Source organism: Aquarana catesbeiana, linkage group LG02 (assembly GCF_042186555.1).
Source record: "Aquarana catesbeiana isolate 2022-GZ linkage group LG02, ASM4218655v1, whole genome shotgun sequence".
NCBI lineage: Eukaryota > Metazoa > Chordata > Amphibia > Anura > Ranidae > Aquarana > Aquarana catesbeiana.
Window position 1 is genome coordinate 296,946,524 of NC_133325.1, and position 11,583 is coordinate 296,958,106.

The following is an 11,583-nucleotide window of genomic DNA, read 5'->3' on the forward strand; positions in this document are numbered from 1 at the left end:
CCCAATGATATAGTCCTTTAGAAGTTTAAAACCATATAACTTTGAATTTAGCTGACAATCACCTCATAATCCACAAAGATCACAACAATATTGCCCTATATGTTCATGTGTTTTGCAGCTTAGGGACACTTCCTCAGGACCCAATATTCTCTGGATGTAGTTGGGTTTTGTTTCACAAATTAAATTGACTGGTAGTCACCGATTGTTAAATTTGACATAATTTGTAACTAATCTCATATAAAAGTACAGAAATGTTACATTACACTGAAGTTACAATAAAAACATCACATTTATAACCAATATTATATTAATATATTTATCATCTTATTCCTTACAATTAATTACAAACAGTATCCAACTTGGAATGGGCTTGTCTGTCCCTCAGATGACTGTCTATAAAACTAGGTATCTATAGTAAAGCTCTCCTCCAGGTATATAAGCACATTTGAGCCACCTTGCTCATATTGGAAAAAAAAGGCACAGAGACGGACACGTGGGGGCTGCATGGAGAAATAATACTCACTAGCAGAAGTAGTGTGCATATGCCAAGGAACACCAGGATACTGCCCTCCACTTCCCTTTACCCATCCATGATAAAACTGAAGGTGTTGGATAGCAGCTGCAGATCTGCAAGAGAGTGAAGATTCGATTAGCACAAATCTTCTTTTGCAGGGTCTTTTTGGTCCTTTCTTTAGGATAGCAATACGGTCACTGTGAAATTTACAGATATGACAATGTGGTATCTTAAATCATTTGTATAATCATTAATTTTGTTTATCAATTTCCATACATTTATATATTTATCTAGGAATGGATGAAAGCATCAAGAAATAATGCACAGCTTGAAAAAATAGAGTCGGTCTCGGATGAGCAAGATGGAGACCAAATGTCGACATTGCTTAAAGATAATATGGCTGAGATCTTGGACAGCCAGTGTTTGTCTAAGGAACCAATGGACACTTCCATGACTACGTCTGCACCACTTGTTCCAAACGTATCTGATGCTTGCTTTAGAAATATGAACTTCACAATGAATGACAGCATGTATATTATGCCTTAAATATCTGCAGTAGTACTGAAAGGTCTGTTTACTACAGAAACAGAATGTAGAGTCATCCGTTCTGAGGTTATAGCTGCATTGACATGTTTTTGGTTAAGCAAATTTTCATTCAAATGATAAAAAAAAAACTAAAAAAGAAAGCAAGATTTTCTTCAATCTACAATAATCTACAATAAAGATATAATTTTAATCCTAGCAGACCAAGAGATTGCTATGGGGGCTATCTGGCCACGTAATAGTTTATCCTGCCAGCCATAACATGTGACAAACTATTTTGGATAAAATGCACACCTTGATGTCAAAGGGATCACTTTGCTAGTTTATTAGTTCTTGCTTTTGAATATCATATTGCTTAGTAGTGGGATTACTATCAACGCTTATAAAAGAAAGCCAGATAATAGGATAGCTGTTAGAAAATCTTTCATTGTATGATCTTCACAGGCTCAGTGTAGTCCTAGCTAAATCAAGACCATAAAGGTCAACACATCAGCTATGAATAATAGGGGGCTAACCATAGAGAACTATGGCAAATCAAGGAACAGTTGGGAATTTGCACATGTGCTATGCATTATAACAAGTTAGCTTGGATGGGATACAGTGTGAGTTGCAAGCATTTCCCAGCATTTAAAAGTGCCATCCTTTTATGTTTATTGTTCTAGAAGCTGTGAGGCTGGGTGTTGAACCGAGAGTTGGTAGACTTTTTTTTCTAAGCACACTTATCCTTTAACCCCTTGCTGACTAGCGCACGATGATATACGTTGGCACAATGGCACGGCTGGGCAAATGGGTGTACAGGTACATCCCCATTAAATCGCGGCATAGAGGGTGCTCGCAATGTCTGCCAGGGGCCCGTGATCATGTCACGGAGCTGCAGAATAGGGAGATGCCTATGTAAACAAGGCATTTCCCTGTTCTGCCTAGCAACATGATGGAGATCTACTGCTGCCTGTCATCAGAGCAGTGATCTCTGTCATGTTGTAGTGAGCCCATCCCCCCTACAGTTAGAATCACTCCCTAGGACACACTTAACCCCTTGATCGCCCCCTAGTGTTTTACCCCTTCCCTGCCAGTGTCATTTACACAGTAATCAGTGCATTTTTATAGCACTGATCACTGTATAAATGACAATGGTCCAAAAATAGTGTCAAAAGTGTCTGATGTGTCTGCCATAATGTCGCAGTCATGATGAAAATTGCAGATTGCCGTCATTACTAATAAAAAAAAAAAAAAAAAATGCCATAAATCTATCCCCTATTTTGTAGATGCTATAACTTTTGCGCAAAACAATCAATATATGCTTATTGCAATTTTTTTTTCCAAAAATATGTAGAAGAATACATATCAGCCAAAACTGAGAAAGAAATTAGTTTTTTTATATATTTTTGGGGGATGGTCAGGAAGGGGGTAAATCCTTCCGGGGCTGAAGTGGTTAAGACGGCAAAAATAAAAAACAGTAAAAAAGAAACAGCAATGTCTGCTGCAGTGTCAGATTTAACTTTGTGGCGGTCAAAAAAGAAAACAAACAAAAAAAAAAAACATTGTGGAGGTCCTTAGGCAGTCGAAACCTTTCTGGTGCACAAGCTCCAGTAGGATAACATTAAACTAAGTATTTTGCACGTTGACCACTAGACGGAGACGACCATCACTACTGTACATGTGTGTAGGTTGCATCAAATTTTCTTACAAACTGACAGCTAAATTAAGCGTTTAAGAAATAAACTGTAATGTGAACTTAATGACTATGGTTTATGTATGTTGTTATTGGGTACATTACATTTCTACAGTATTTTCTCTATAGAGCATTTAATGTGAAATTTGAATTTCTTGGAGTTGATGTATTCTTTTTATAGTTTGTAAACAATTTAAGAAAGCTTCATTGTAATTTTCTTTCAACATCAAATCATTATTACTTAGGTCCATTATATTGCGGGCCTTTAAACAGCGTACTTTACCTTTTTGGTAATCCGCCACTGGTTTGTAGAAAGCAGGTATCAAATTACAGCCATGCTTTGCAATAGGATTTTTATGTTAATTGAGACACTTTTAGGCTATGCATGTGTAAATAAATTTGGGGCTACAGTTTTTTACATTACAGTACTGGGGGCTGATCATGCTATTGTTGTGAAAGAACACCTTCCTACCACGTAGTGCAGGGGGGCAGCCAGGGTGTATGCCCCGGGCACATCAAGTAGAGGGGCACAGAAACGAGTCCCCTGTTGTCCATAGTGTGCTGGGTCCGATGCCCCAACTGACAGTGTACTTACTTACAACTACAGCTTTTTTTCATTCTGCCACCTCTGGCTAACCCTGTCTTCTTCAACCTGTTACAAAACTCAGAAGGCGGGAGAGGAAATTTTTGCACTAATCACTTCCTCTACCAACTTCTGTGTGCTATCGCCAGCCACTCGGAACATGTGCGGGGCAGGGCTCATGTTGGTGGGTGACCCGATCCTGGCCGGATTTTTTTTTCGTTCCTGTGGTGCTTTGGGAGGCTTCTCCTGTCCCCGCCCCCGCTTGTTCCGGCCTGTGTGCTCTAAGGAGCTTTGCTGGCAGGATCCTTTTCATTTGGATTGTAACCAGCTTTTACAGACTGGATCCATTCAAAGTGACACTGAGGCCAAAGTGGATGGTACCCGGGCCTTGTATAGGGAGAACGAGGTTTCGCCTGTAATGCCTCTCATTGGAGGGCTGGACCCTGGGATTCAGTGCTTTGGTCATGCTTACATTACCATGAAGTTTTCCTGGCAGGGTGCTATACAGGTCCAAGGGAGTGGAACCACGATAAAAAGGGACCCGGTCCTTGAAGGTTTGTTAAACACAGCCCACTGTGATGGGAGAAGGTTTGATCTGTCTGGTAACAGCAGAATCCTGCGGCAGGGATAAGGTAAGTGAAGCAGCCTAGGAACTGTAAAAAGTCCACCTAAGGTTTTCTTCTGTGAGTGGAATGTTGTAATGCCTAAAATCTCCATTAGAGGGTGCAAATGCACATACCTTATTACGTTGCTTCTCTAGCTCTGTGTCAGCAGCAGACAGTATGTTGGGTCCAGCCATCAGGTCAAGAGGGGGAGTCCTGGATTACAGGGGAAGTTAGCAAGTGAGTTAGCCTTGCTGCAGCTTCTCCCCCCTGGGAAAAGAAGGGGTTGGAGGCTACAACAGCCTGTTTGTGCTCCCCCCACCTCCCCCCAGCTTTCCATGTATTTTTTGCCTCCTGAGTTTCCCCCTTCTGTGTCTTCCCCCTCCCTCTCATGGAATCTGCTGAAAGACAGATCCGAACGGCACCGTGATCATAAGACTTTAAAAGTAATAAAGATCGTGTTAAAGAACAGAGGGGGCGTGGCTTAGCGTGGCACCGTGTACGGGACGCGGCATCCAAGTGGAGCTCAGAAAAACAGACCCCTGTCAGTTGGAAGCTGAAAGCCAAGCAGACAAGGCTCTACAGACACAGGACTGGTAAGAGGGATGATACAGGCATTCTCAAAGGGTAATACATTTCACTCAGCATCAGGCTGAATGTTATTAGTGGCATTTTATTTGCTAGACTATTGAACATAAGTGGTGCATTTGTTTAGTACATCTGCTTTTGTGCTTAGGACTATGCCTCCCAAAAAGCCCGATGCAAACACCTTTAAAAAGGTACTTAAAGCATTACCCCCAGGCACTGAGGATTCTAGTCATGCCTCCACATTGTCATCTTCTCCTGAAGTAACAGGAGTGGCTAGCCAGGGTGAGCCATTGGGACCAGTGGGTGTTGCAGCTGCTGCTGACATCTTAGCCCCTGTATAAGTGACTGAAGATGCCTTTTCCTCCGCCCTGCTGGGGCTATTGAAAAGACTAGCGGCTTTAATCACATCTTCCATCCAAAATGATAGGAAGCGTGGTATATCCCCACCTCAGACCCTTTATCAAGAGAACAGTGGGTAGAGGATCATGTATTACCCTCAGGGGATCAGGAGGAAAGACAATCCAATGATTCTTCTCCTGAGGAAGCAACAGTGGAAGAACTCTTTTAAGCCTCGCAATCTGAGAAATTGCTGGTGCAGTCTCTTACAAAAATGGTCCGTTCCGCTTTCAAGCTGAGATTAACTGTGTCAGCTGAAAGTTCAGTTTCTTCTTTGGGTTCCTTAAAACCTCCGCAGACTTTGCATGCGTTTTCCGTCCATCCATTACTGAAACAGCTTATTTATACTGAATGGGATCATCCAGATAGGCATTTTCTCCCTCCAAAAAACTTTTCAGTACTTTATCCCATGGAGGAGAAATTCACCGAAAAGTTGGAATGTACCAGCAGTTGACGCTGCTATATTCTGTGTGAGAAAAGTCTAACTTGTCCAGTAGACAATGCTCAAATGCTTAGGGATCCAACAGATAAAAGATTGGAATTCTTGTTAAAATACTCTTTTTCTTTGGCAGGTGCAGTTACTCAGCCTGCAGTCGCTGCAATAGACATCTGTCAATCCCTAAAGGACCAGTTTAAACAGGCCCTTAAGGAGATTCCTGTGCAACAGGCCCGGGACTTGGCCGAACTGCCAAGAGCATTATGTTTTGGTCAGCTGAAGCACCATGCAAAAGGCTCCTGACTGGTTTTCCTTTTCATGGGGATCGGCTACTTGGGGATGATTTGGACAAATACATCCAAAAGATTTCAAGTGGCAAAAGTACTCTTTTGCCAGTCAAAAGAAGAAATAAACACCCTTCATTTAAGCGGGCTCTTTCTCCAGGGCCAGGGACATCTGCCTCTTGACAGTCGCAACGGTTTCCTCCATCAGGGTCTAGAGGAAAGCCTCAGGGTCAGGTCCAGGGACAAAAGAAGCCCTGTGGGCGGAAACCTGCAAAACAGATTCTAAGGCCTCATTATGAAGGGGCGCCCCCGCTCGCCAGGGTGGAGGGAAGACTTCTGCAGTTCTCAGAAGTCTGGCAGGAGGAAATTCAGGACAGATGGGTCATCTCCACAATAGCTCTAGGTTACAAACTGGAGTTTCGGGCATTAGACCGATTACTGGCTCAGGGGGTGATCATGGAAATCCCTACAGAAGAGCAAGGTTTGGGGTTCTATTCAAACCTCTTCACGGTACCAAAACCAAATGGAGATGACTCAGACACATTCTAGATCTCAAGAATCTGAATCAATTCCTGAAGGTCTGCTCTTTTTGCAAAGAGTCGATCAGGTCGGTGATTTCTATCCTACAAGGAGGGGAACTTCTGGCATCTATCGACATCAGGGATGCATATCTGCATGTTCCTATATTTCCCGCTCACCAAAGATTTCTGCGGTTCGAGGTAGAACAGCACCATTTCCAGTTTGTAGCCTTGCCCTTCAGGCTAGCTTCAGCAACCAGGGTATTTACAAAGGTTATGGCTCCACCTCTAGCCAGGCTAAGGGTGCAGTGCATAACAATCCTGGTATACCTGGACGATCTATTGTTAATAGACTGGTCGGTTGCCCGTTTGGGTGCAGCACAGTGAAATGCCTGGAAAGACCAACGCCGTAAGAGAGCTGGTGCAGATGGTCAGGTCAAAGAGAGATCCCTCCATTCGTCTTTGCATGAGGTTGTTAGGAAAGATGGTGGCTTCATTCGAAGCCATTCCCTATGACCAGTTCCATTCGAGACTATTGCAAAACAGTATCCTGTCTGCTTGGAACAAAAGGGTCCAAGCTCTAGATTTGCCAATGTGGCTGTCCCCAAAGGTGTCCCAGAGCCTCAGTTTGTGGTTGGTAACCCAGAATCTGCTGAAGGGGCATCCAGGTTCAACATGAGGTTGGTCACCTTTGTGTCCAGGACAAGGGATCCACTTGTATGAGGAACAGATGCGTTGGTAACCCTGTGGGATCAGTTCTCACTGATTTATGCATTTCCCCCTATTCAGTTGCTGCCACGACTTCTTTGCAGGATCAAGCTGGAAAGAAAGCCAGTAATTCTTGTAGCCCCAGCATGACAAGAAGGCCCTGGTATGCAGAAATCGTAAAGATGGCGGTGGGGGATCCATGGTCCCTTCCACTGCATCCAGACCTACTCTTGCAGGGGCCAATATTCCATCCTACCTTACAAACTCTAAATTTAATGGCTTGGCTATTGAAACCCACCTTCTGAAGAAACGTGGGCTATAAGGGTCAGTTGTCTCTACCTTGATTAATGCAAGGAAGCAAGCTTCCAGAATCATATATTATAGAGTCTGGAGGGCTTATGTTTCCTGGTGTGAGTCCAAGGGTTGGCACCCTCTGAACTATAGCATAGGCAGAATTCTTGCCTTTCTACAAATAGGGGTAGAGATGAAGCTGGCCTTGAGTACTATTAAGGGCCAAGTCTCGGCTTTATCGGTCTTATTTCAAAGACCGCTTGCTTCGCATTCTTTGGTCCGGGTTTTTATGAAAGGGGTGATGCGGCTTAATCCCCCAGTTAGATCACCTTTGAACCCTTGGGACTTGAACTTAGTTTTGTCACTGTTGCAAAAACAGCCCTTTGAACCGATACAGCATACTCCCTTAGTCCTTCTGACAAGGAAATTAGTGTTCTTGGTTGCTATATCCTCAGCAAGGAGGGTTTTGGAATTGGCTGCTCTTTTCTGTAAAGAGCCATATTTAATTATTCACGAGTATAGGGTCGTGTTGCGTCCTTGTACAAGTTTTCTGCCTAAGGTGGTCTCAGGTTTTCACCTGAACCAAGATATTGTCCTACCATAGTTTTTTTCCAAAACCATGTTCTAGAGAAGAGAGGTCACTACATTGTCTTGATGTGGTAAGAGTGGTCAAGGTCTATTTACAGATGACTGCTCAGATCCGAAAGACTGATGTCTTATTTGTGCTGCCGGAAGGTCCTAGGAAAGGACAGGCAGTGTTGAAATCCACTATTTCTAAATGGATTAGGCAAGTTATAAATCAGGCCTATGGTTTAAAAGGTAAGACTCCAACTTTTCAAGTCAAGGCACACTCTACCAGAGCAGTTAGTGCTTCTTGGGCAGTGCATCATCAAGCCACCATGGCTCAGATCTGTAAGGCCGCAACTTGGTCTTCAGTCCATACATTCACCAGATTTTATCAGGTGGATGTAAAAAGGCATGAGGATATCACCTTTGGGCGCAGTGTGTTGCAGGCAGCAGTATAGGTCCTCAAGTCTGTTGGCGCCCTGCTGGTTGTATCTCCCTCCCCTCAAGTAGCATTGCTATGGGACATACCATATAGTTATTACTATGGCTCTGTGTCCCGTGATGTACGATAAAGAAAATAGGATCTTTATAACAGCTTACCTGTAAAATCCTTTTCTTGGAGTACATCACTGGTCACAGAGGTCCCTCCCCTCTTTGGGATTTATGTATATTGCTTTGCTACAAAAACTGGTAATCCTGGTAAGGGGAGGGGTTATATAGGGAGTGAACTTCCTGTCTTGGGTGTGCCAGTGTCCATCACCTGAAGGTGCCTATATACCCATATAGTTATTACTGTGGCTCTGTGTCCCGTGATGTACTCCAAGAAAAGGATTTTACAGGTAAGCTGTTATAAAAATCCTATTTTCCCTCTCTATAGCAGGTTTTTATTGTCATTTTTTCTGGCCAGCCTATAATGCCGTTATGTCTGGGTTATTGGCTGGCCGCTCTACTGTGAGTAAATTAGGGTTAGGGGGATTAAGGGGTGCAAATTGCTTGCCTTGCCCCGGGCGCTGACAACCCAGGCTACGCCACTGCTTCCAGGCGTTCTGATAATGGAAATAACAAGGCTTAGGCTCCTTTCACACTGCCACGACTTGAAAGTTGCGCAATTTTGCCGTGATTTTGCATCCGTGAACATGCTGCGAATTCAGGCAATACCAGTGTAAACTTGAGGTCTAGGGACCTCAACTCGAACCAAAGTCGGACCAAAGTAGTGCAGGGACTACTTTGAAGTCAGTGGGACTTGAAGTTGCACAGATATGAATGGTTAGCATTGGGAATCATGGGGTACGACTTGTCATGCGACTCTGATGTCCAAAGTCGCAAGAAAAGTCGCACAAGTGTGAAAGAGGCCTAAACCAACCTCCAGAACAGAAACAGGTGAGAATCTGAGAGAGAGAGAGAGAGAGAGAGAGAGAGAGAGAGAGAAAATCCCTCCAAAGTGAGTGAATGCCTGGTTGTTTCTAGAGTCACCAGAACTAGTGTCTCCATTAGAAGATTTCCCCTGCATTCCTGTTTCGGTGACAACCTAAAACTTGGGATTTACTTTCTCTGTGATAATGGCAAACAGGGCAAATAGAGAGGATGAAACTTCCTAATGGCCCGTACACACGATCTGAGAAAATCGGACGACAGATCGTCTGACTTTTTTCGCTTAATAGTCACAAGTAGAAATTGAATAGTTTACTAAAGTCACAAAAATTCTCGTACAACAGAAAAAAAAATCGGAAAAGTAATGTCATGTGTTTTTTTTTTCAAAATTTTCGGTCTTTTTTTAATTTGTTTAGCAGAAAATAAAAATCCCAGAGGTGATCAAATACCACCAAAAGAAAGCTCTATTTGTGGGAACAAAAAAATAAAAAATTTAGCTTGGGTAAAGTGTTGTATGACCGCGCAATTGTCATTTAAACAGCGACAGCGCTGAAAGCTGAAAATTGGTCTGGTCAGGAAGGTGTATAAGTGCCCTGTATTGATGTGGTTAATAACAAAATGTTGTCATTGTTTGTTATGTGTCCCAATATGGGGAATTCTGTTACATTATCAGTAATGCTAGACAGTGTTGTTAACAACGGCATTAAAATATAGGCTATAATTCCTGCCTTTTCTTTAAAACTACAGTATGTTAGTGACTACAATATTGATGTAGTTAATCAGTATTATTTCCCTATTGATATGCTGAATGTATTATTGAGAAATAAAGCAAATTTGTAACCTATATTCTTGGACTAACTAAATAAAAACCTCCTTGATTTGTCAACCATGACTGCCATGTACAGCATGATAGAATATATTTTTATTTTATTTTATAGATTTTTTAAAATCTAAGCTGTTTTGTTTTATTTCAGTAAATTGTGACAGCTGAGAAATTATCTCTACTCTCAGCTTTTCATTTGTTTTGTAACTTATCTAAACTAGTTATCTAAGATTTTTATTCAGGTCACCAAACTTCCCCGTGGAGGTTTTGTAACATGTGCAACCTTGTGATGTAAAGTATTGTGATCAGCACAGATGTAATATACAGATATACGCCTCTACATCTGCTTTCACACACACGCACAGCAGACATCAGCACAGTCACACTTCCCTTCTGAGATCAGGTTTATCTCCCATTCAGAAAGACAATTGCAATGATCACACACTCATCTGTAACATATAGTACTCATAATTCTCAGAGGGGATGGTAAGCTTCATTTATCCTGAAATGCCCCTTTTTCTATGTATTATATGCAGTGAAATTTCCACATTCTCATGATTTGACAATATTAAAGTATATGTACGCCAATTGCTATAGTCGCATATAGGCTCTAACATGGTAATGACATTTCAAAAGTCATTTTCTAAAACTTTAAACCTGCAGTTTTTCTTCAAATATCACCTAGTGATAGGGTTGCCACCTGTCCGGGATTCACCCGGACAGTCCAGGTTTTGAATCATGTCTCCGGGTTTAAATCCACCTGGAACCCAGACACATTGTTCAGACGGAATGTGGCTCGAAACAGGGCTTGACAGGAGGGGGCACGATCTATGTATGCATTACTAGTCTCTTTGGAGTGGTCTCAGGTCCCAGGTCTGTCAACAGAAAGACAAGCACTCCTGCGCACAAGTGAGTTACCATGTGGAAATGAACTTGTGAAAAATCCTGGACAGCCGCACTCCAAAAAATAGCCTTTATTTGTCAAAAGGAATCAAAAATACATGCCACAGCAGAACGGACAGAAAAGCCGATGCGTTTCACACTATCAAACAGTGCTTAATCAGCTATGATTAAGCACTGTTTGTTAGTGTGAAACATGTCAGCTCTTCTGTCCGTTCTGCTGTGGCATGTATTTTTGATTCCTTTTGACAAATAAAGGCTATTTTTTGGAGTGCAGCTGTCCAGGATTTTTCTCAAGTTCATTGCTATATGCATTGCCAGCACCTGTGGCTTCCAAACTAGAGGAGAAGATCATTCCAAATTGACCTGCCTGGAGCAGTGATATCTTTTTCCCTGACTTACCTTGTGGACTAAGGTTCGTGGTGGAAGGTGCCTCAGGCCTTGCTGCCCTCAAGATAGGGGTATCCTAATAGTCAAAAGAGAAAGAAGAAAAAGAGGGGGCGCACCAGCCTTGTGCATTATCCTTAAATGTTTTTTTATTAAAAATAAGATAAAAAAACTACTCACAAACATGTGGGATAAAATTCGCAGTACAAGTTATTTCCAGATGACAGTTAGTTGACTGACGAGCAGACTCAAAGGCCACTGCCGGCTGACGCGTTTCAAATACAAATACCTTCTTCCTCAGAGCCACCAGGTCTGTCAATCCTACAGTGTATGCTAAAAAAAAAAAAAATAAAATTTACTGTGCGCCGCTAAAGTGTTCGGGTTTGGCTTCAAGAAAAAG

General features: G+C 42.4%; 2 protein-coding genes across 2 annotated transcripts in view; both read left to right on the top strand.

Annotated features, from left to right (window-relative positions):
- The window catches only part of LOC141127789 (cytokine receptor-like factor 2), a 201,431-nt gene extending 191,472 nt beyond the window's left edge, over positions 1-9,959 (top strand). Inside the window, exon 7 of the transcript XR_012241593.1 lies at positions 1,239-9,959. The gene's annotated coding sequence lies outside the window, so the exon portion shown is untranslated. The remainder of the gene's footprint in view (positions 1-1,238) is intronic.
- Positions 1-9,959, top strand: part of LOC141127790 (cytokine receptor-like factor 2) — a 50,615-nt gene extending 40,656 nt beyond the window's left edge. Inside the window, exon 6 of the mRNA XM_073614568.1 lies at positions 809-9,959. Within this exon, the coding sequence (XP_073470669.1) occupies positions 809-1,060 (252 nt within the window). The 3' untranslated portion in view covers positions 1,061-9,959. The remainder of the gene's footprint in view (positions 1-808) is intronic.
- Positions 9,960-11,583: the final 1,624 nt, after the last annotated feature.